The sequence below is a fragment of the Myotis daubentonii genome, chromosome X, assembly GCF_963259705.1.
Source record: "Myotis daubentonii chromosome X, mMyoDau2.1, whole genome shotgun sequence".
Classification (NCBI taxonomy): domain Eukaryota; kingdom Metazoa; phylum Chordata; class Mammalia; order Chiroptera; family Vespertilionidae; genus Myotis; species Myotis daubentonii.
This window is the reverse complement of record NC_081861.1, coordinates 67,131,461-67,156,309: the sequence shown is the minus strand read 5'-3', so window position 1 is coordinate 67,156,309 and position 24,849 is coordinate 67,131,461. Positions and strand designations below refer to the sequence as shown.

At 42.3% G+C, this 24,849-nt stretch overlaps 4 protein-coding genes across 4 annotated transcripts; all 4 read left to right on the top strand.

The window, feature by feature from the left end:
- Positions 1-289: 289 nt before the first annotated feature.
- On the top strand, positions 290-658 carry LOC132225040 (huntingtin-interacting protein M-like). Its single transcript, XM_059680250.1, has one exon. It carries the CDS (start codon positions 290-292, stop codon positions 656-658), a length of 369 nt encoding a protein of 122 aa, XP_059536233.1.
- Positions 659-7,521: 6,863 nt separating this feature from the next.
- On the top strand, positions 7,522-7,890 carry LOC132225028 (huntingtin-interacting protein M-like). Its single transcript, XM_059680236.1, has one exon. It carries the CDS (start codon positions 7,522-7,524, stop codon positions 7,888-7,890), a length of 369 nt encoding a protein of 122 aa, XP_059536219.1.
- Positions 7,891-14,777: 6,887 nt separating this feature from the next.
- Positions 14,778-15,146, top strand: LOC132225027 (huntingtin-interacting protein M-like). The gene has a single exon (XM_059680235.1). The coding sequence runs from the start codon at positions 14,778-14,780 to the stop codon at positions 15,144-15,146; it is 369 nt and encodes a 122-aa protein (XP_059536218.1).
- A 6,874-nt stretch (positions 15,147-22,020) lies between these two features.
- Positions 22,021-22,389, top strand: LOC132225039 (huntingtin-interacting protein M-like). The gene has a single exon (XM_059680249.1). The coding sequence runs from the start codon at positions 22,021-22,023 to the stop codon at positions 22,387-22,389; it is 369 nt and encodes a 122-aa protein (XP_059536232.1).
- The last annotated feature ends 2,460 nt before the right edge of the window (positions 22,390-24,849 follow it).

Sequence of the window (24,849 nt, the reverse complement as noted above, 5' to 3'; positions counted from 1 at the left end):
TATTTTTACAATGTTAAAGTCAAGCAGAAAATGACAGTTCCCTCAAAAGTCAGGGGCCAGTCGCTAGAGTTACAGGTCCCTGTAGGGGACATTTCTAGGCTGAGGTCTGATGAGGTCACAATGGACACCTATGACGACCCAAAGTCCAGGATGTCATAAAGGGCTCCCTGACCAATGAGGGGCTAGAGTGCAGAGATCTAAGACGCAGAGCTGAGCGGTGGTGTCTTCAAAGACCTAGTCCAGCTATACGTACAGTTAAGAAGGGCTGATCGGACTGAAATCAACAACCATGTCACAAAATCAAAGCCCTGCGAACTCCACCAAGACTCCAGGCCACGATTTAACCGCCGAGTTGCAGTCTCCTTTGACCTACGTGGATCGCCTTCTTCAAAACAATCAACAGAATCAAGATCAAAGTTCCGGCGCAAATGACTTGGTTATGGTCATGCTCGACTCCCTGACGGACTACATCGTGGAGATGGTGGGCATGGAGGTCAACAACCAACGTGCGCCAAGTGCTCCAAGTGCGCCAAGTGTGCCGAGTGCGCCTACTGCCGAGACAGAGGCGGAGAAGGCAGCCAACAGCCATGAAGTGCCGCGCTACCGTGATGCAGCGTTCACTCTGTTCGACCCAAAGCGTGCATCTAGAAGAGGCTGAAAGCCTGCGTCCCCGAGCCTGGCAAGAGTCATTGGAGCAGCCCAAGCTAAATGTCGCCTAGCTCAGGAAGCCAGGTTCTGTTGTCAACTAATGTCATTAAAGGACTGAACAGCACCGCAATACTTCTGATTCCGCTGTTTCTGTCATTTGGTGGGAGAAGTAGCTGCGAGACATCCAGGAGATATCTCATGGAGAATTGGAAGGTAGAAGGTGTGGGCAGTGTGGGAATGGTAGAATCAGGGACTTAAGGGAGCAGTTTCTAATGGCGACGGTGCGCGGGGAGGGGCGCTGGTGGGAGTAACTGGCGGAGGTTGTTGGGGAAGAGAAGACTTTCGCAAGGGTTTTGAACAAGTCAAGGCTGGGGTCGGGGATGGCTCCCAGAATGATTGTGGTAACTGGGGTGGGCCTGAAGACCATGACTGAGGCGCCAAAGGATTTATTCCTAATTGGGAATGTCTAAACGTAGGAAGTGGTGGCAACGGGGGTGGCAGAGAGGGTAGCATAGCAGTTGGCATGAACTTCATGGGATTGGGGCTTTACAGGAGGACTGAGGAGTGGTGGGAAAAACAAAGAAACATATATAAAAGGAATTAGAGTCCGCTGATTTCATTTATTTATATACTGCCTCGTTACAAAAAAGGACTTGAGACAGGGATTATTAAGTAGTGCTTTAACTGCCATTACAATATATTATTTTGTCCTCTTTTGTGGATACTGCTACTTTAAACAGTAATATATAAAAGCTACTCTCTGGTCTAAGACTTAAAATTCAAGCAAGTCTTAATGTTTTTAATTTCTTCTTTGATCTCATTGGTAACCCAGTCAATATTTAATAGCATGCTATTCAGCTTCCAGGTGTTTGAGTATTTTGGGTTGTTTTTATTGTAGTTTATTTCTAGTATTATGCCATCGTGGTCTGCGAAGATGCTTTTTATGATTTCAATCTTCTTGAATTTGGGGATACTTTGCTTGTGACCCAATATGTGGTCTATTTTTGAAGATGTCCCATGAGCACCTGAGAAGAATGTATATTCTCTGGCTTTGGGGTGAAGTGTTCTGAAGATGTCAATTAAGTCCATCTGATCTAGTGAGTCATTTAGGATTGCTGTATCTTTGCTGATTGTTTGTCTATAGGACTTATCCAGTGCTGTCAATGGTGCATTAAAGTCCCCTACTATGATTGTATTGTTGTCGATCTCTCCTTTGATATCTTCCAGGAGTTTTTTTTTTTATGAATTTGGGTGCTCCTGCATTGGGTGCATATATGTTTACCAGGGTTATATCTTCTTGTTGTATTGATCCCCTTAGTATTATGAAGTGGCCTTCCTTATCTCTTGTTATGGCCTTCACTTTGAGGTCTATTTTGTCCGATATAAGTATTGCTACCCCAGCTTTCTTTTCCTTTTCATTTGCCTGAAAGATATTTTTCCATCCTTTCACTTTCAGTCCGTGTGAGTCCCTTCTAATGAGGTGGGTTTCTTGTAGACAGCAGATGTATGGGTCATGTTTTTTTATCCATTCAGCCACTCGATGTCTTTTGGTTGGAGCATTTAGTCCATTTACGTTTAAAGTTATTATTGAAAGGTACTTGTTTGTAGCCATTTCTTTTTTTGTGTGGCTGTTTTCTTTCTGAGCTTTTTATTTCTTCTTTTTACACCAGTCCCTTTAGCATTCCTTGCATTGCTGGCTTGGTGGTGATAAACTCCCTTAGCCTTTTTTTTTGTCTGTGAAGCTTCTTATTTCCCCTTCAAGTTTGAATGATAGCCTTGCTGGATAGAGTATTCTTGGATTCAGTCCTTTGCTTTGCATCACTTTGTAAATTTCTGTCCATTCTTTTCTGGCCTGATGTGTTTCTGTTGAGACATCATTTGACAATCTAATGGGCGATCTCTTGTATGTAACTTTCCGTCTCTCTCTTGCAGCCTGTAAGATTCTCTCTTTGTCCTGAACATTTGCCATGGTAATTATGATGTGTCTTGGTGTGGGTCTTTTCGGGTTCACCTTGTTTGGGACTCTCTGGGCTTGTGTGACTTTTTTCTTCCCCACCTCAGGGAAGTTTTCTGATATTATTTCTTCTAATAGGTTTTCTAATCCTTGTTCATCTTTCTGTTGTTCTGGTACCCCTATTATTCATATGTTGTTTCATTTCATGTTGTCCCAAAGCTCCCTTAGGCTCTCCTCCTGTCTTTTAATTTTTTTCTCCAATTGCAGTACATTTTGGGTGTGTTTTGCTTCCTTGTCTTCTAATTCACTAATTCGGTCCTCCGCTTCTCCTAGTCTACTGTTGATACTTTCAATGGAGTTTTTCATTGCAGCTATATCACTCTTCATTTCTTCTTGGGTCTTACTTAAGTTGTTGATTTTTTCATCTGTTTCTTCTAGCTTCTTCCATATGTTATCGATTTTTTCATCTGTTTCTTCTTGCTTCTTGCAGAGGTTGTTGATTTTTTCCTCTATCCTGTTCATGCACTCTAGGACCCTTATTCTGAATTCTTTATGTGTCATGTTGCATGCCTCTGTATTACTTAGCTGCTTTTCTGGAGAGTCCTCCTTCTCTTTCCTTTGGGGGTTTCTTTGTCTACCCATGTTTGATCTCACTGACATATCTAGACGTTGAGTCGTTCAGTGGTTGCTCCCTGGGTGGCAGTGACTCCTTGGTCTGTGGTTGCTCTTCGGGCGGTTGCGGTAGCAGCTGCTCTTCAGTTGGCAGCAGCTCCTCTGGTGGGTGCTGTTCACAGCTGCGGTGGCTCTTCTGGCTGGTGGGGTGAGGTTTCATGTACAGCTGCTGTTCCTCAGCAGAGGGTGTGGTGCTCAGGAGGTTACTGTTGCTTGGATCTGCTGCATTGATTTAAAGGCACAAAATACAACACAACAAGGCACCACATACCAGGCACTATACACAAAGATATTCACGATATTAATAACCCCAAATAAAGGTGACCACCCGAATAAAGAGAATTAGGGGATAAGGAAGAAGGAAGAGAATAAGATAAAAGAGAAAAAAGAAAAGAAGCATAGGGACCAAAAAAAGGAGTGCAAAAATGAAATTAGGAAAAAGGAGGGGGGGAAATAAAAGCGAGAAAAGAAAAGAAAAAAAAGAGCGAAAAGAGAGAATGAAGTGGAGGAGGGGAAGAGACTTTTTATATGAGGAGAAGACTCCTATAGAACCGCCACTAATCCCAACAAATTCCAGCAACAGCTCCCTGGAGATGAATGCAAACTAGAAACAACCAATAATATAAAGATGAAAATAGAATGGAGAACACTAATCCCAAAATAAAATAAAGAGAAAATAAAGTGGCACTTTAAAAAATGGTAAAATGGTAGCAGTAATAATACTGGTTAAAAATAAGAAGGTAGTAATTAAAAGGGTAAAATCAGGTGATGGAAAAAGAAGAAAAAAAAAGAAGAAAAAAAAAGAAGAAAAAAAAAGAAAAAAAATGGGTTCTTAGTTAAAAGATGAAAAAAGAAAAAAAAAATTGCAGTAGTGAAGGTCCTTCGGTTCTTCTATTCTTCAGTGTGGCTCACCTTAGACCTGCCAGGTATTCAGGAGAGTGTTGAGTTTCCCTGCAATTCACTGTTCCTCTGTGTTGTAAACCACAGTCCTTATTTTAAAGCAGGTCGTATTTGTTTCCCAGACTGCCTTATTTTGTGTTTAGCAAAGAGTCAGTTTGTGGGTCAGCCTCTGGGTGGCAGTGTTCTGGGGTTGGCCTCTGAGGCTATAGGGCCTCTCTGTCCAGTGGAAGTTCACTGCCCAGAGCTGGCTGCGTAATAGTTACGGGCGCTATGTTGTTGCTGGGATTGAAAATCCCTCTATAGGCCAGACCCTGTTAATTCCCAGGGACTGATCAGGTTATTTTAATCCTTGATCTCCTACAGGGTGGAATCTGGGTGTGGCTGTGCTCCTTGCCTGGGGGCTGGGGGGAGGAGTCTCACTCTCCGGAGAGAATGGCTGCCCCAGTCCTGGGCTCAGGGGTGTCTCAGCACTCAATTCGCTGCCACCTCTCCCGGCTCCCCCTCTCTCCCCAGTCTCTCCCCAGATTCCACTCCTCTGCACACTCTCCCTCTCTTCAGCACAGGTGAGTGTCTGTATCCGAAATGTCCCATGAACAGGATTCAGTGAAAACAAACAAACAAATGCCGGCCACGGAAACAGGGAAGGCTTGGTTTCTGTAAGCTTCTTCTCTTACCAGGACTGCATGGTCTGGTCAGCTCTTCAGGCTGCCCCCTTTAGGCTCAGTCCTCTGTGATCACAGAACCCAGCTCTCAACTCCCCAGGCGGCGCCAGGAATCCCGCCGTTCTCCTTTCCCCCAGTCAGGGGCTGTGCCTGTCCCAAGGGACGCGGCTGTCTGCCACGCGGTCTCCCTCCAACTCTCTTGGCTCAGAGGTCTGGCAAACTTTCCTGCCCAAATCCCTGTGTTTTTTTTTTTTTTTTTTTTTTTTTTTTTTTTTTTTTTTACCTTTCCAGGGGAGTTCTGCTCTTCCCGGCTGCAAATGGTCTCACCAGCTGAGCAATTTCGCCAATTCGGTGTGGGTGTTACTAGTTTCAGCTGCTCACTCCATTTGCTCCGGGACACGACCTGGGACGCGTCTGCCTATATCGCCGCCATCTTCTGTCTCTCTAATAAAGATTAATTTAAAAAAGGAAGTGAGGAGCACAGCTGAAAAGGCCTTTATTGTCTTAGAGCAGCGGTTCTCAACCTATGGGTCGCAAACCCTTTGGGGGTCGAACGACCCTTTCACAGGGGTCACCTTAGACCATCGGAAAACACATATAAAATTACATATTGTTTTTGTGATTAATCACTATGCTTTAATTATGTTCAATTTGTAACAATGAAAATACATCCTGCATATCAGATATTTACATTGTGATTCATAACAGTAGCAAAATTACAGTTGTGAAGTAGCAACGAAAATAATTTTATGGTTTGGGGTCATCACAACATGAGGAACTGTATTAAAGGGTCGCTGCATTAGGAAGGTTGAGAACCACTGTCTTAGAGAATACCTAATCATCAAAAACAGACTATTGATAAACATATGAATATCAGATGTTGTTGGTGAAGATTTAGAGGGAAAATATTGGAATCTGGAGGAGAGGAAATTCTTGTTATCTAGGGGCAGAAATCACAGGTGAATTGTAACAATGCACATGTAGCTGAGCAGGTTCCCAAGGAAAGTGTTGAAGGCATGACATTGCTTTTTCTTGCTATTTTAAAGAAAATACATAAATCGAGGGAAGAACTGGTAAGCAAAAAAGAACCAGTACATGAAGATACAAGAAATTCTCAGCCTATCCAGATTGTGAAAGACATTAAAATGAGAGGATTCACTGTCAGGAAAGTGTCCCATGGAGATAAAATCAAGGATGTAGCTAGTCATCCATGTGCTAGTACAGCTGAGGAATCAAAAGGTCAGAGTATTCAGAGGGCTCTTTGAAGCAATATAGGATATGAATCATGGATGTTCCCAGCTATCTTAGCAGAAGCAACAAATAGAGATGAGATTTTCCAAGAGGGATGTGGGAAGGAGCTTCTTGTCTAAGGACATGAATCCCCACGACATACATGGGAGACTACAGGATTTTTGCATATGTTAAATCAACAGAAACAATGTCATTTTTAACTGAAAGAATAGACCGAGGATGAAATGATAGAAGGTTGTGGTACTTCCAGGTGTTGACAAGCAGAAAATGGGCTGATAAACTACTCAACTGCAAACATGTGCTCAATTCAAAAGGAAAGATGATTCTGAGTGCAGAACATAGAGGGCAGAGCTGTGGAGCCAGGTGAATTCATGGGATCAGAAGGAAGAGCCTCACCTCAACAATGATCATTTCCAGGCCTTGAAGCTATGCAGGTTTGTGTGCTTCAATATTGAAGTTGCTTGGGTCAGAGACTCCTTTCTTCCTTCTACATTCTCTCTTTTGGAATAGACATATTTATGACTGTGATCAGCTATAAATAAATGAACCAAAAACAAAGCAGAAACACAATATTAGTAGAGAGGAAAATGAAAATGATAAAAAAAAAACAAAACAAAAATAAACATCTCTTGGTGCTTTGGCTTCACCTAGGACAGCCAAGAAAAAGCACATCTGGGCTTCAAATGATTCTTAAAAATGAGGCTCAACAACATCTACCTGATTCTGACAGATGAATCTACTGAGCAACTCATTGTGACTTCCAAAATGATTAAAATATATTTTTCAAAAGGCGTAAAAAACCAAAACATTCATACAGATATAAAATGAACATGTGTTAAAAGATTCTATTTTCTCAATGAGGGAATGGCAAGGTGTTATAACTGGTTGAAAAGAGAAAACAAATTTAGATATGGGAATATTAATCAAGAACATTTCAATGAATGTATAAATGGATGTAAAACTGGTTTCCTGACATCATCACAGGGGGGCAATTTAATATCTGCTAAACAAGACAGTTTACATGTTTATCAGTAGCCTACAACCAATCAAAGGTTGTAAAGGACCTTAAAGACAATGTAAGGTTAGAATCAGATGGCATGGAATTGTGTCCTTAAGATGGGAAAAGTTTTCTATTGAAACACATTTATTTTTACAATGTTAAAGTCAAGCAGAAAATGACAGTTCCCTCAAAAGTCAGGGGCCAGTCGCTAGAGTTACAGGTCCCTGTAGGGGACATTTCTAGGCTGAGGTCTGATGAGGTCACAATGGACACCTATGACGACCCAAAGTCCAGGATGTCATAAAGGGCTCCCTGACCAATGAGGGGCTAGAGTGCAGAGATCTAAGACGCAGAGCTGAGCGGTGGTGTCTTCAAAGACCTAGTCCAGCTATACGTACAGTTAAGAAGGGCTGATCGGACTGAAATCAACAACCATGTCACAAAATCAAAGCCCTGCGAACTCCACCAAGACTCCAGGCCACGATTTAACCGCCGAGTTGCAGTCTCCTTTGACCTACGTGGATCGCCTTCTTCAAAACAATCAACAGAATCAAGATCAAGGTTCCGGCGCAAATGACTTGGTTATGGTCATGCTCGACTCCCTGACGGACTACATCGTGGAGATGGTGGGCATGGAGGTCAACAACCAACGTGCGCCAAGTGCTCCAAGTGCGCCAAGTGTGCCGAGTGCGCCTACTGCCGAGCCAGAGGCGGAGAGGGCAGCCAACAGCCATGAAGTGCCGCGCTACCGTGATGCAGCGTTCACTCTGTTCGACCCAAAGCGTGCATCTAGAAGAGGCTGAAAGCCTGCGTCCCCGAGCCTGGCAAGAGTCATTGGAGCAGCCCAAGCTAAATGTCGCCTAGCTCAGGAAGCCAGGTTCTGTTGTCAACTAATGTCATTAAAGGACTGAACAGCACCGCAATACTTCTGATTCCGCTGTTTCTGTCATTTGGTGGGAGAAGTAGCTGCGAGACATCCAGGAGATATCTCATGGAGAATTGGAAGGTAGAAGGTGTGGGCAGTGTGGGAATGGTAGAATCAGGGACTTAAGGGAGCAGTTTCTAATGGCGACGGTGCGCGGGGAGGGGCGCTGGTGGGAGTAACTGGCGGAGGTTGTTGGGGAAGAGAAGACTTTCGCAAGGGTTTTGAACAAGTCAAGGCTGGGGTCGGGGATGGCTCCCAGAATGATTGTGGTAACTGGGGTGGGCCTGAAGACCATGACTGAGGCGCCAAAGGATTTATTCCTAATTGGGAATGTCTAAACGTAGGAAGTGGTGGCAACGGGGGTGGCAGAGAGGGTAGCATAGCAGTTGGCATGAACTTCATGGGATTGGGGCTTTACAGGAGGACTGAGGAGTGGTGGGAAAAACAAAGAAACATATATAAAAGGAATTAGAGTCCGCTGATTTCATTTATTTATATACTGCCTCGTTACAAAAAAGGACTTGAGACAGGGATTATTAAGTAGTGCTTTAACTGCCATTACAATATATTATTTTGTCCTCTTTTGTGGATACTGCTACTTTAAACAGTAATATATAAAAGCTACTCTCTGGTCTAAGACTTAAAATTCAAGCAAGTCTTAATGTTTTTAATTTCTTCTTTGATCTCATTGGTAACCCAGTCAATATTTAATAGCATGCTATTCAGCTTCCAGGTGTTTGAGTATTTTGGGTTGTTTTTATTGTAGTTTATTTCTAGTATTATGCCATCGTGGTCTGCGAAGATGCTTTTTATGATTTCAATCTTCTTGAATTTGGGGATACTTTGCTTGTGACCCAATATGTGGTCTATTTTTGAAGATGTCCCATGAGCACCTGAGAAGAATGTATATTCTCTGGCTTTGGGGTGAAGTGTTCTGAAGATGTCAATTAAGTCCATCTGATCTAGTGAGTCATTTAGGATTGCTGTATCTTTGCTGATTGTTTGTCTATAGGACTTATCCAGTGCTGTCAATGGTGCATTAAAGTCCCCTACTATGATTGTATTGTTGTCGATCTCTCCTTTGATATCTTCCAGGAGTTTTTTTTTTATGAATTTGGGTGCTCCTGCATTGGGTGCATATATGTTTACCAGGGTTATATCTTCTTGTTGTATTGATCCCCTTAGTATTATGAAGTGGCCTTCCTTATCTCTTGTTATGGCCTTCACTTTGAGGTCTATTTTGTCCGATATAAGTATTGCTACCCCAGCTTTCTTTTCCTTTTCATTTGCCTGAAAGATATTTTTCCATCCTTTCACTTTCAGTCCGTGTGAGTCCCTTCTAATGAGGTGGGTTTCTTGTAGACAGCAGATGTATGGGTCATGTTTTTTTATCCATTCAGCCACTCGATGTCTTTTGGTTGGAGCATTTAGTCCATTTACGTTTAAAGTTATTATTGAAAGGTACTTGTTTGTAGCCATTTCTTTTTTTGTGTGGCTGTTTTCTTTCTGAGCTTTTTATTTCTTCTTTTTACACCAGTCCCTTTAGCATTCCTTGCATTGCTGGCTTGGTGGTGATAAACTCCCTTAGCCTTTTTTTTTTGTCTGTGAAGCTTCTTATTTCCCCTTCAAGTTTGAATGATAGCCTTGCTGGATAGAGTATTCTTGGATTCAGTCCTTTGCTTTGCATCACTTTGTAAATTTCTGTCCATTCTTTTCTGGCCTGATGTGTTTCTGTTGAGACATCATTTGACAATCTAATGGGCGATCTCTTGTATGTAACTTTCCGTCTCTCTCTTGCAGCCTGTAAGATTCTCTCTTTGTCCTGAACATTTGCCATGGTAATTATGATGTGTCTTGGTGTGGGTCTTTTCGGGTTCACCTTGTTTGGGACTCTCTGGGCTTGTGTGACTTTTTTCTTCCCCACCTCAGGGAAGTTTTCTGATATTATTTCTTCTAATAGGTTTTCTAATCCTTGTTCATCTTTCTGTTGTTCTGGTACCCCTATTATTCATATGTTGTTTCATTTCATGTTGTCCCAAAGCTCCCTTAGGCTCTCCTCCTGTCTTTTAATTTTTTTCTCCAATTGCAGTACATTTTGGGTGTGTTTTGCTTCCTTGTCTTCTAATTCACTAATTCGGTCCTCCGCTTCTCCTAGTCTACTGTTGATACTTTCAATGGAGTTTTTCATTGCAGCTATATCACTCTTCATTTCTTCTTGGGTCTTACTTAAGTTGTTGATTTTTTCATCTGTTTCTTCTAGCTTCTTCCATATGTTATCGATTTTTTCATCTGTTTCTTCTTGCTTCTTGCAGAGGTTGTTGATTTTTTCCTCTATCCTGTTCATGCACTCTAGGACCCTTATTCTGAATTCTTTATGTGTCATGTTGCATGCCTCTGTATTACTTAGCTGCTTTTCTGGAGAGTCCTCCTTCTCTTTCCTTTGGGGGTTTCTTTGTCTACCCATGTTTGATCTCACTGACATATCTAGACGTTGAGTCGTTCAGTGGTTGCTCCCTGGGTGGCAGTGACTCCTTGGTCTGTGGTTGCTCTTCGGGCGGTTGCGGTAGCAGCTGCTCTTCAGTTGGCAGCAGCTCCTCTGGTGGGTGCTGTTCACAGCTGCGGTGGCTCTTCTGGCTGGTGGGGTGAGGTTTCATGTACAGCTGCTGTTCCTCAGCAGAGGGTGTGGTGCTCAGGAGGTTACTGTTGCTTGGATCTGCTGCATTGATTTAAAGGCACAAAATACAACACAACAAGGCACCACATACCAGGCACTATACACAAAGATATTCACGATATTAATAACCCCAAATAAAGGTGACCACCCGAATAAAGAGAATTAGGGGATAAGGAAGAAGGAAGAGAATAAGATAAAAGAGAAAAAAGAAAAGAAGCATAGGGACCAAAAAAAGGAGTGCAAAAATGAAATTAGGAAAAAGGAGGGGGGGAAATAAAAGCAAGAAAAGAAAAGAAAAGAAAAGAAAAGAAAAGAAAAGAAAGAGCGAAAAGAGAGAATGAAGTGGAGGAGGGGAAGAGACTTTTTATATGAGGAGAAGACTCCTATAGAACCGCCACTAATCCCAACAAATTCCAGCAACAGCTCCCTGGAGATGAATGCAAACTAGAAACAACCAATAATATAAAGATGAAAATAGAATGGAGAACACTAATCCCAAAATAAAATAAAGAGAAAATAAAGTGGCACTTTAAAAAATGGTAAAATGGTAGCAGTAATAATACTGGTTAAAAATAAGAAGGTAGTAATTAAAAGGGTAAAATCAGGTGATGGAAAAAGAAGAAAAAAAAAGAAGAAAAAAAAGAAGAAAAAAAAAGAAAAAAAATGGGTTCTTAGTTAAAAGATGAAAAAAGAAAAAAAAAATTGCAGTAGTGAAGGTCCTTCGGTTCTTCTATTCTTCAGTGTGGCTCACCTTAGACCTGCCAGGTATTCAGGAGAGTGTTGAGTTTCCCTGCAATTCACTGTTCCTCTGTGTTGTAAACCACAGTCCTTATTTTAAAGCAGGTCGTATTTGTTTCCCAGACTGCCTTATTTTGTGTTCAGCAAAGAGTCAGTTTGTGGGTCAGCCTCTGGGTGGCAGTGTTCTGGGGTTGGCCTCTGAGGCTATAGGGCCTCTCTGTCCAGTGGAAGTTCACTGCCCAGAGCTGGCTGCGTAATAGTTACGGGCGCTATGTTGTTGCTGGGATTGAAAATCCCTCTATAGGCCAGACCCTGTTAATTCCCAGGGACTGATCAGGTTATTTTAATCCTTGATCTCCTACAGGGTGGAATCTGGGTGTGGCTGTGCTCCTTGCCTGGGGGCTGGGGGGAGGAGTCTCACTCTCCGGAGAGAATGGCTGCCCCAGTCCTGGGCTCAGGGGTGTCTCAGCACTCAATTCGCTGCCACCTCTCCCGGCTCCCCCTCTCTCCCCAGTCTCTCCCCAGATTCCACTCCTCTGCACACTCTCCCTCTCTTCAGCACAGGTGAGTGTCTGTATCCGAAATGTCCCATGAACAGGATTCAGTGAAAACAAACAAACAAATGCCGGCCACGGAAACAGGGAAGGCTTGGTTTCTGTAAGCTTCTTCTCTTACCAGGACTGCATGGTCTGGTCAGCTCTTCAGGCTGCCCCCTTTAGGCTCAGTCCTCTGTGATCACAGAACCCAGCTCTCAACTCCCCAGGCGGCGCCAGGAATCCCGCGGTTCTCCTTTCCCCCAGTCAGGGGCTGTGCCTGTCCCAAGGGACGCGGCTGTCTGCCACGCGGTCTCCCTCCAACTCTCTTGGCTCAGAGGTCTGGCAAACTTTCCTGCCCAAATCCCTGGTTTTTTTTTTGTTTGTTTGTTTGTTTGTTTTGTTTTTTTTTTTACCTTTCCAGGGGAGTTCTGCTCTTCCCGGCTGCAAATGGTCTCACCAGCTGAGCAATTTCGCCAATTCGGTGTGGGTGTTACTAGTTTCAGCTGCTCACTCCATTTGCTCCGGGACACGACCTGGGACGCGTCTGCCTATATCGCCGCCATCTTCTGTCTCTCTAATAAAGATTAATTTAAAAAAGGAAGTGAGGAGCACAGCTGAAAAGGCCTTTATTGTCTTAGAGCAGCGGTTCTCAACCTATGGGTCGCAAACCCTTTGGGGGTCGAACGACCCTTTCACAGGGGTCACCTTAGACCATCGGAAAACACATATAAAATTACATATTGTTTTTGTGATTAATCACTATGCTTTAATTATGTTCAATTTGTAACAATGAAAATACATCCTGCATATCAGATATTTACATTGTGATTCATAACAGTAGCAAAATTACAGTTGTGAAGTAGCAACGAAAATAATTTTATGGTTGGGGGTCATCACAACATGAGGAACTGTATTAAAGGGTCGCTGCATTAGGAAGGTTGAGAACCACTGTCTTAGAGAATACCTAATCATCAAAAACAGACTATTGATAAACATATGAATATCAGATGTTGTTGGTGAAGATTTAGAGGGAAAATATTGGAATCTGGAGGAGAGGAAATTCTTGTTATCTAGGGGCAGAAATCACAGGTGAATTGTAACAATGCACATGTAGCTGAGCAGGTTCCCAAGGAAAGTGTTGAAGGCATGACATTGCTTTTTCTTGCTATTTTAAAGAAAATACATAAATCGAGGGAAGAACTGGTAAGCAAAAAAGAACCAGTACATGAAGATACAAGAAATTCTCAGCCTATCCAGATTGTGAAAGACATTAAAATGAGAGGATTCACTGTCAGGAAAGTGTCCCATGGAGATAAAATCAAGGATGTAGCTAGTCATCCATGTGCTAGTACAGCTGAGGAATCAAAAGGTCAGAGTATTCAGAGGGCTCTTTGAAGCAATATAGGATATGAATCATGGATGTTCCCAGCTATCTTAGCAGAAGCAACAAATAGAGATGAGATTTTCCAAGAGGGATGTGGGAAGGAGCTTCTTGTCTAAGGACATGAATCCCCACGACATACATGGGAGACTACAGGATTTTTGCATATGTTAAATCAACAGAAACAATGTCATTTTTAACTGAAAGAATAGACCGAGGATGAAATGATAGAAGGTTGTGGTACTTCCAGGTGTTGACAAGCAGAAAATGGGCTGATAAACTACTCAACTGCAAACATGTGCTCAATTCAAAAGGAAAGATGATTCTGAGTGCAGAACATAGAGGGCAGAGCTGTGGAGCCAGGTGAATTCATGGGATCAGAAGGAAGAGCCTCACCTCAACAATGATCATTTCCAGGCCTTGAAGCTATGCAGGTTTGTGTGCTTCAATATTGAAGTTGCTTGGGTCAGAGACTCCTTTCTTCCTTCTACATTCTCTCTTTTGGAATAGACATATTTATGACTGTGATCAGCTATAAATAAATGAACCAAAAACAAAGCAGAAACACAATATTAGTAGAGAGGAAAATGAAAATGATAAAAAAAAAAAACGAAACAAAAATAAACATCTCTTGGTGCTTTGGCTTCACCTAGGACAGCCAAGAAAAAGCACATCTGGGCTTCAAATGATTCTTAAAAATGAGGCTCAACAACATCTACCTGATTCTGACAGATGAATCTACTGAGCAACTCATTGTGACTTCCAAAATGATTAAAATATATTTTTCAAAAGGTGTAAAAAACCAAAACATTCATACAGATATAAAATGAACATGTGTTAAAAGATTCTATTTTCTCAATGAGGGAATGGCAAGGTGTTATAACTGGTTGAAAAGAGAAAACAAATTTAGATATGGGAATATTAATCAAGAACATTTCAATGAATGTATAAATGGATGTAAAACTGGTTTCCTGACATCATCACAGGGGGGCAATTTAATATCTGCTAAACAAGACAGTTTACATGTTTATCAGTAGCCTACAACCAATCAAAGGTTGTAAAGGACCTTAAAGACAATGTAAGGTTAGAATCAGATGGCATGGAATTGTGTCCTTAAGATGGGAAAAGTTTTCTATTGAAACACATTTATTTTTACAATGTTAAAGTCAAGCAGAAAATGACAGTTCCCTCAAAAGTCAGGGGCCAGTCGCTAGAGTTACAGGTCCCTGTAGGGGACATTTCTAGGCTGAGGTCTGATGAGGTCACAATGGACACCTATGACGACCCAAAGTCCAGGATGTCATAAAGGGCTCCCTGACCAATGAGGGGCTAGAGTGCAGAGATCTAAGACGCAGAGCTGAGCGGTGGTGTCTTCAAAGACCTAGTCCAGCTATACGTACAGTTAAGAAGGGCTGATCGGACTGAAATCAACAACCATGTCACAAAATCAAAGCCCTGCGAACTCCACCAAGACTCCAGGCCACGATTTAACCGCCGAGTTGCAGTCTCCTTTGACCTACGTGGATCGCCTTCTTCAAAACAATCAACAGAATCAAGATCAAGGTTCCGGCGCAAATGACTTGGTTATGGTCATGCTCGACTCCCTGACGGACTACATCGTGGAGATGGTGGGCATGGAGGTCAACAACCAACGTGCGCCAAGTGCTCCAAGTGCGCCAAGTGTGCCGAGTGCGCCTACTGCCGAGCCAGAGGCGGAGAGGGCAGCCAACAGCCATGAAGTGCCGCGCTACCGTGATGCAGCGTTCACTCTGTTCGACCCAAAGCGTGCATCTAGAAGAGGCTGAAAGCCTGCGTCCCCGAGCCTGGCAAGAGTCATTGGAGCAGCCCAAGCTAAATGTCGCCTAGCTCAGGAAGCCAGGTTCTGTTGTCAACTAATGTCATTAAAGGACTGAACAGCACCGCAATACTTCTGATTCCGCTGTTTCTGTCATTTGGTGGGAGAAGTAGCTGCGAGACATCCAGGAGATATCTCATGGAGAATTGGAAGGTAGAAGGTGTGGGCAGTGTGGGAATGGTAGAATCAGGGACTTAAGGGAGCAGTTTCTAATGGCGACGGTGCGCGGGGAGGGGCGCTGGTGGGAGTAACTGGCGGAGGTTGTTGGGGAAGAGAAGACTTTCGCAAGGGTTTTGAACAAGTCAAGGCTGGGGTCGGGGATGGCTCCCAGAATGATTGTGGTAACTGGGGTGGGCCTGAAGACCATGACTGAGGCGCCAAAGGATTTATTCCTAATTGGGAATGTCTAAACGTAGGAAGTGGTGGCAACGGGGGTGGCAGAGAGGGTAGCATAGCAGTTGGCATGAACTTCATGGGATTGGGGCTTTACAGGAGGACTGAGGAGTGGTGGGAAAAACAAAGAAACATATATAAAAGGAATTAGAGTCCGCTGATTTCATTTATTTATATACTGCCTCGTTACAAAAAAGGACTTGAGACAGGGATTATTAAGTAGTGCTTTAACTGCCATTACAATATATTATTTTGTCCTCTTTTGTGGATACTGCTACTTTAAACAGTAATATATAAAAGCTACTCTCTGGTCTAAGACTTAAAATTCAAGCAAGTCTTAATGTTTTTAATTTCTTCTTTGATCTCATTGGTAACCCAGTCAATATTTAATAGCATGCTATTCAGCTTCCAGGTGTTTGAGTATTTTGGGTTGTTTTTATTGTAGTTTATTTCTAGTATTATGCCATCGTGGTCTGCGAAGATGCTTTTTATGATTTCAATCTTCTTGAATTTGGGGATACTTTGCTTGTGACCCAATATGTGGTCTATTTTTGAAGATGTCCCATGAGCACCTGAGAAGAATGTATATTCTCTGGCTTTGGGGTGAAGTGTTCTGAAGATGTCAATTAAGTCCATCTGATCTAGTGAGTCATTTAGGATTGCTGTATCTTTGCTGATTGTTTGTCTATAGGACTTATCCAGTGCTGTCAATGGTGCATTAAAGTCCCCTACTATGATTGTATTGTTGTCGATCTCTCCTTTGATATCTTCCAGGAGTTTTTTTTTTATGAATTTGGGTGCTCCTGCATTGGGTGCATATATGTTTACCAGGGTTATATCTTCTTGTTGTATTGATCCCCTTAGTATTATGAAGTGGCCTTCCTTATCTCTTGTTATGGCCTTCACTTTGAGGTCTATTTTGTCCGATATAAGTATTGCTACCCCAGCTTTCTTTTCCTTTTCATTTGCCTGAAAGATATTTTTCCATCCTTTCACTTTCAGTCCGTGTGAGTCCCTTCTAATGAGGTGGGTTTCTTGTAGACAGCAGATGTATGGGTCATGTTTTTTTATCCATTCAGCCACTCGATGTCTTTTGGTTGGAGCATTTAGTCCATTTACGTTTAAAGTTATTATTGAAAGGTACTTGTTTGTAGCCATTTCTTTTTTTGTGTGGCTGTTTTCTTTCTGAGCTTTTTATTTCTTCTTTTTACACCAGTCCCTTTAGCATTCCTTGCATTGCTGGCTTGGTGGTGATAAACTCCCTTAGCCTTTTTTTTTTGTCTGTGAAGATTCTTATTTCCCCTTCAAGTTTGAATGATAGCCTTGCTGGATAGAGTATTCTTGGATCCAGTCCTTTGCTTTGCATCACTTTGTAAATTTCTGTCCATTCTTTTCTGGCCTGATGTGTTTCTGTTGAGACATCATTTGACAATCTAATGGGCGATCTCTTGTATGTAACTTTCCGTCTCTCTCTTGCAGCCTGTAAGATTCTCTCTTTGTCCTGAACATTTGCCATGGTAATTATGATGTGTCTTGGTGTGGGTCTTTTCGGGTTCACCTTGTTTGGGACTCTCTGGGCTTGTGTGACTTTTTTCTTCCCCACCTCAGGGAAGTTTTCTGATATTATTTCTTCTAATAGGTTTTCTAATCCTTGTTCATCTTTCTGTTGTTCTGGTACCCCTATTATTCATATGTTGTTTCATTTCATGTTGTCCCAAAGCTCCCTTAGGCTCTCCTCCTGTCTTTTAATTTTTTTCTCCAATTGCAGTACATTTTGGGTGTGTTTTGCTTCCTTGTCTTCTAATTCACTAATTCGGTCCTCCGCTTCTCCTAGTCTACTGTTGATACTTTCAATGGAGTTTTTCATTGCAGCTATATCACTCTTCATTTCTTCTTGGGTCTTACTTAAGTTGTTGATTTTTTCATCTGTTTCTTCTAGCTTCTTCCATATGTTATCGATTTTTTCATCTGTTTCTTCTTGCTTCTTGCAGAGGTTGTTGATTTTTTCCTCTATCCTGTTCATGCACTCTAGGACCCTTATTCTGAATTCTTTATGTGTCATGTTGCATGCCTCTGTATTACTTAGCTGCTTTTCTGGAGAGTCCTCCTTCTCTTTCCTTTGGGGGTTTCTTTGTCTACCCATGTTTGATCTCACTGACATATCTAGACGTTGAGTCGTTCAGTGGTTGCTCCCTGGGTGGCAGTGACTCCTTGGTCTGTGGTTGCTCTTCGGGCGGTTGTGGTAGCAGCTGCTCTTCAGTTGGCAGCAGCTCCTCTGGTGGGTGCTGTTCACAGCTGCGGTGGCTCTTCTGGCTGGTGGGGTGAGGTTTCATGTACAGCTGCTGTTCCTCAGCAGAGGGTGTGGTGCTCAGGAGGTTACTGTTGCTTGGATCTGCTGCATTGATTTAAAGGCACAAAATACAACACAACAAGGCACCACATACCAGGCACTATACACAAAGATATTCACGATATTAATAACCCCAAATAAAGGTGACCACCCGAATAAAGAGAATTAGGGGATAAGGAAGAAGGAAGAGAATAAGATAAAAGAGAAAAAAGAAAAGAAGCATAGGGACCAAAAAAAGGAGTGCAAAAATGAAATTAGGAAAAAGGAGGGGGGGAAATAAAAGCGAGAAAAGAAAAGAAAAAAAAGAGCGAAAAGAGAGAATGAAGTGGAGGAGGGGAAGAGACTTTTTATATGAGGAGAAGACTCCTATAGAACCGCCACTAATCCCAACAAATTCCAGCAACAGCTCCCTGGAGATGAATGCAAACTAGAAACAACCAATAATATAAAGATGAAAATAGAATGGAGAACACTAATCCCAAAATAAAATAAAGAGAAAATAAAGTGGCACTTTAAAAAATGGTAAAATGATAGCAGTAATAATACTGGTTAAAAATAAGAAGGTAGTAATTAAAAGGGTAAAATCAGGTGATGGAAAAAGAAGAAAAAAAAAGAAGAAAAAAAAAGAAGAAAAAAAAAAGAAAAAAAATGGGTTCTTAGTTAAAAGATGAAAAAAGAAAAAAAAATTGCAGTAGTGAAGGTCCTTCGGTTCTTCTATTCTTCAGTGTGGCTCACCTTAGACCTGCCAGGTATTCAGGAGAGTGTTGAGTTTCCCTGCAATTCACTGTTCCTCTGTGTTGTAAACCACAGTCCTTATTTTAAAGCAGGTCGTATTTGTTTCCCAGACTGCCTTATTTTGTGTTTAGCAAAGAGTCAGTTTGTGGGTCAGCCTCTGGGTGGCAGTGTTCTGGGGTTGGCCTCTGAGGCTATAGGGCCTCTCTGTCCAGTGGAAGTTCACTGCCCAGAGCTGGCTGCGTAATAGTTACGGGCGCTATGTTGTTGCTGGGATTGAAAATCCCTCTATAGGCCAGACCCTGTTAATTCCCAGGGACTGATCAGGTTATTTTAATCCTTGATCTCCTACAGGGTGGAATCTGGGTGTGGCTGTGCTCCTTGCCTGGGGGCTGGGGGGAGGAGTCTCACTCTCCGGAGAGAATGGCTGCCCCAGTCCTGGGCTCAGGGGTGTCTCAGCACTCAATTCGCTGCCACCTCTCCCGGCTCCCCCTCTCTCCCCAGTCTCTCCCCAGATTCCACTCCTCTGCACACTCTCCCTCTCTTCAGCACAGGTGAGTGTCTGTATCCGAAATGTCCCATGAACAGGATTCAGTGAAAACAAACAAACAAATGCCGGCCACGGAAACAGGGAAGGCTTGGTTTCTGTAAGCTTCTTCTCTTACCAGGACTGCATGGTCTGGTCAGCTCTTCAGGCTGCCCCCTTTAGGCTCAGTCCTCTGTGATCACAGAACCCAGCTCTCAACTCCCCAGGCGGCGCCAGGAATCCCGCGGTTCTCCTTTCCCCCAGTCAGGGGCTGTGCCTGTCCCAAGGGACGCGGCTGTCTGCCACGCGGTCTCCCTCCAACTCTCTTGGCTCAGAGGTCTGGCAAACTTTCCTGCCCAAATCCCTGTGTTTTTTTTTGTTTTGTTTTGTTTTGTTTTTTTTTTTTTTTTTTTTTTTTTACCTTTCCAGGGGAGTTCTGCTCTTCCCGGCTGCAAATGGTCTCACCAGCTGAGCAATTTCGCCAATTCGGTGTGGGTGTTACTAGTTTCAGCTGCTCACTCCATTTGCTCCGGGACACGACCTGGGACGCGTCTGCCTATATCGCCGCCATCTTCTGTCTCTCTAATAAAGATTAATTTAAAAAAGGAAGTGAGGAGCACAGCTGAAAAGGCCTTTATTGTCTTAGAGCAGCGGTTCTCAACCTATGGGTCGCAAACCCTTTGGGGGTCGAACGACCCTTTCACAGGGGTCACCTTAGACCATCGGAAAACACATATAAAATTACATATTGTTTTTGTGATTAATCACTATGCTTTAATTATGTTCAATTTGTAACAATGAAAATACATCCTGCATATCAGATATTTACATTGTGATTCATAACAGTAGCAAAATTACAGTTGTGAAGTAGCAACGAAAATAATTTTATGGTTGGGGGTCATCACAACATGAGGAACTGTATTAAAGGGTCGCTGCATTAGGAAGGTTGAGAACCACTGTCTTAGAGAATACCTAATCATCAAAAACAGACTATTGATAAACATATGAATATCAGATGTTGTTGGTGAAGATTTAGAGGGAAAATATTGGAATCTGGAGGAGAGGAAATTCTTGTTATCTAGGGGCAGAAATCACAGGTGAATTGTAACAATGCACATGTAGCTGAGCAGGTTCCCAAGGAAAGTGTTGAAGGCATGACATTGCTTTTTCTTGCTATTTTAAAGAAAATACATAAATCGAGGGAAGAACTGGTAAGCAAAAAAGAACCAGTACATGAAGATACAAGAAATTCTCAGCCTATCCAGATTGTGAAAGACATTAAAATGAGAGGATTCACTGTCAGGAAAGTGTCCCATGGAGATAAAATCAAGGATGTAGCTAGTCATCCATGTGCTAGTACAGCTGAGGAATCAAAAGGTCAGAGTATTCAGAGGGCTCTTTGAAGCAATATAGGATATGAATCATGGATGTTCCCAGCTATCTTAGCAGAAGCAACAAATAGAGATGAGATTTTCCAAGAGGGATGTGGGAAGGAGCTTCTTGTCTAAGGACATGAATCCCCACGACATACATGGGAGACTACAGGATTTTTGCATATGTTAAATCAACAGAAACAATGTCATTTTTAACTGAAAGAATAGACCGAGGATGAAATGATAGAAGGTTGTGGTACTTCCAGGTGTTGACAAGCAGAAAATGGGCTGATAAACTACTCAACTGCAAACATGTGCTCAATTCAAAAGGAAAGATGATTCTGAGTGCAGAACATAGAGGGCAGAGCTGTGGAGCCAGGTGAATTCATGGGATCAGAAGGAAGAGCCTCACCTCAACAATGATCATTTCCAGGCCTTGAAGCTATGCAGGTTTGTGTGCTTCAATATTGAAGTTGCTTGGGTCAGAGACTCCTTTCTTCCTTCTACATTCTCTCTTTTGGAATAGACATATTTATGACTGTGATCAGCTATAAATAAATGAACCAAAAACAAAGCAGAAACACAATATTAGTAGAGAGGAAAATGAAAATGATAAAAAAAAAACAAAACAAAAATAAACATCTCTTGGTGCTTTGGCTTCACCTAGGACAGCCAAGAAAAAGCACATCTGGGCTTCAAATGATTCTTAAAAATGAGGCTCAACAACATCTACCTGATTCTGACAGATGAATCTACTGAGCAACTCATTGTGACTTCCAAAATGATTAAAATATATTTTTCAAAAGGTGTAAAAAACCAAAACATTCATACAGATATAAAATGAACATGTGTTAAAAGATTCTATTTTCTCAATGAGGGAATGGCAAGGTGTTATAACTGGTTGAAAAGAGAAAACAAATTTAGATATGGGAATATTAATCAAGAACATTTCAATGAATGTATAAATGGATGTAAAACTGGTTTCCTGACATCATCACAGGGGGGCAATTTAATATCTGCTAAACAAGACAGTTTACATGTTTATCAGTAGCCTACAACCAATCAAAGGTTGTAAAGGACCTTAAAGACAATGTAAGGTTAGAATCAGATGGCATGGAATTGTGTCCTTAAGATGGGAAAAGTTTTCTATTGAAACACATTTATTTTTACAATGTTAAAGTCAAGCAGAAAATGACAGTTCCCTCAAAAGTCAGGGGCCAGTCGCTAGAGTTACAGGTCCCTGTAGGGGACATTTCTAGGCTGAGGTCTGATGAGGTCACAATGGACACCTATGACGACCCAAAGTCCAGGATGTCATAAAGGGCTCCCTGACCAATGAGGGGCTAGAGTGCAGAGATCTAAGACGCAGAGCTGAGCGGTGGTGTCTTCAAAGACCTAGTCCAGCTATACGTACAGTTAAGAAGGGCTGATCGGACTGAAATCAACAACCATGTCACAAAATCAAAGCCCTGCGAACTCCACCAAGACTCCAGGCCACGATTTAACCGCCGAGTTGCAGTCTCCTTTGACCTACGTGGATCGCCTTCTTCAAAACAATCAACAGAATCAAGATCAAAGTTCCGGCGCAAATGACTTGGTTATGGTCATGCTCGACTCCCTGACGGACTACATCGTGGAGATGGTGGGCATGGAGGTCAACAACCAACGTGCGCCAAGTGCTCCAAGTGCGCCAAGTGTGCCGAGTGCGCCTACTGCCGAGCCAGAGGCGGAGAGGGCAGCCAACAGCCATGAAGTGCCGCGCTACCGTGATGCAGCGTTCACTCTGTTCGACCCAAAGCGTGCATCTAGAAGAGGCTGAAAGCCTGCGTCCCCGAGCCTGGCAAGAGTCATTGGAGCAGCCCAAGCTAAATGTCGCCTAGCTCAGGAAGCCAGGTTCTGTTGTCAACTAATGTCATTAAAGGACTGAACAGCACCGCAATACTTCTGATTCCGCTGTTTCTGTCATTTGGTGGGAGAAGTAGCTGCGAGACATCCAGGAGATATCTCATGGAGAATTGGAAGGTAGAAGGTGTGGGCAGTGTGGGAATGGTAGAATCAGGGACTTAAGGGAGCAGTTTCTAATGGCGACGGTGCGCGGGGAGGGGCGCTGGTGGGAGTAACTGGCGGAGGTTGTTGGGGAAGAGAAGACTTTCGCAAGGGTTTTGAACAAGTCAAGGCTGGGGTCGGGGATGGCTCCCAGAATGATTGTGGTAACTGGGGTGGGCCTGAAGACCATGACTGAGGCGCCAAAGGATTTATTCCTAATTGGGAATGTCTAAACGTAGGAAGTGGTGGCAACGGGGGTGGCAGAGAGGGTAGCATAGCAGTTGGCATGAACTTCATGGGATTGGGGCTTTACAGGAGGACTGAGGAGTGGTGGGAAAAACAAAGAAACATATATAAAAGGAATTAGAGTCCGCTGATTTCATTTATTTATATACTGCCTCGTTACAAAAAAGGACTTGAGACAGGGATTATTAAGTAGTGCTTTAACTGCCATTACAATATATTATTTTGTCCTCTTTTGTGGATACTGCTACTTTAAACAGTAATATATAAAAGCTACTCTCTGGTCTAAGACTTAAAATTCAAGCAAGTCTTAATGTTTTTAATTTCTTCTTTGATCTCATTGGTAACCCAGTCAATATTTAATAGCATGCTATTCAGCTTCCAGGTGTTTGAGTATTTTGGGTTGTTTTTATTGTAGTTTATTTCTAGTATTATGCCATCGTGGTCTGCGAAGATGCTTTTTATGATTTCAATCTTCTTGAATTTGGGGATACTTTGCTTGTGACCCAATATGTGGTCTATTTTTGAAGATGTCCCATGAGCACCTGAGAAGAATGTATATTCTCTGGCTTTGGGGTGAAGTGTTCTGAAGATGTCAATTAAGTCCATCTGATCTAGTGAGTCATTTAGGATTGCTGTATCTTTGCTGATTGTTTGTCTATAGGACTTATCCAGTGCTGTCAATGGTGCATTAAAGTCCCCTACTATGATTGTATTGTTGTCGATCTCTCCTTTGATATCTTCCAGGAGTTTTTTTTTTATGAATTTGGGTGCTCCTGCATTGGGTGCATATATGTTTACCAGGGTTATATCTTCTTGTTGTATTGATCCCCTTAGTATTATGAAGTGGCCTTCCTTATCTCTTGTTATGGCCTTCACTTTGAGGTCTATTTTGTCCGATATAAGTATTGCTACCCCAGCTTTCTTTTCCTTTTCATTTGCCTGAAAGATATTTTTCCATCCTTTCACTTTCAGTCCGTGTGAGTCCCTTCTAATGAGGTGGGTTTCTTGTAGACAGCAGATGTATGGGTCATGTTTTTTTATCCATTCAGCCACTCGATGTCTTTTGGTTGGAGCATTTAGTCCATTTACGTTTAAAGTTATTATTGAAAGGTACTTGTTTGTAGCCATTTCTTTTTTTGTGTGGCTGTTTTCTTTCTGAGCTTTTTATTTCTTCTTTTTACACCAGTCCCTTTAGCATTCCTTGCATTGCTGGCTTGGTGGTGATAAACTCCCTTAGCCTTTTTTTTTTGTCTGTGAAGCTTCTTATTTCCCCTTCAAGTTTGAATGATAGCCTTGCTGGATAGAGTATTCTTGGATTCAGTCCTTTGCTTTGCATCACTTTGTAAATTTCTGTCCATTCTTTTCTGGCCTGATGTGTTTCTGTTGAGACATCATTTGACAATCTAATGGGCGATCTCTTGTATGTAACTTTCCGTCTCTCTCTTGCAGCCTGTAAGATTCTCTCTTTGTCCTGAACATTTGCCATGGTAATTATGATGTGTCTTGGTGTGGGTCTTTTCGGGTTCACCTTGTTTGGGACTCTCTGGGCTTGTGTGACTTTTTTCTTCCCCACCTCAGGGAAGTTTTCTGATATTATTTCTTCTAATAGGTTTTCTAATCCTTGTTCATCTTTCTGTTGTTCTGGTACCCCTATTATTCATATGTTGTTTCATTTCATGTTGTCCCAAAGCTCCCTTAGGCTCTCCTCCTGTCTTTTAATTTTTTTCTCCAATTGCAGTACATTTTGGGTGTGTTTTGCTTCCTTGTCTTCTAATTCACTAATTCGGTCCTCCGCTTCTCCTAGTCTACTGTTGATACTTTCAATGGAGTTTTTCATTGCAGCTATATCACTCTTCATTTCTTCTTGGGTCTTACTTAAGTTGTTGATTTTTTTCATCTGTTTCTTCTAGCTTCTTCCATATGTTATCGATTTTTTCATCTGTTTCTTCTTGCTTCTTGCAGAGGTTGTTGATTTTTTCCTCTATCC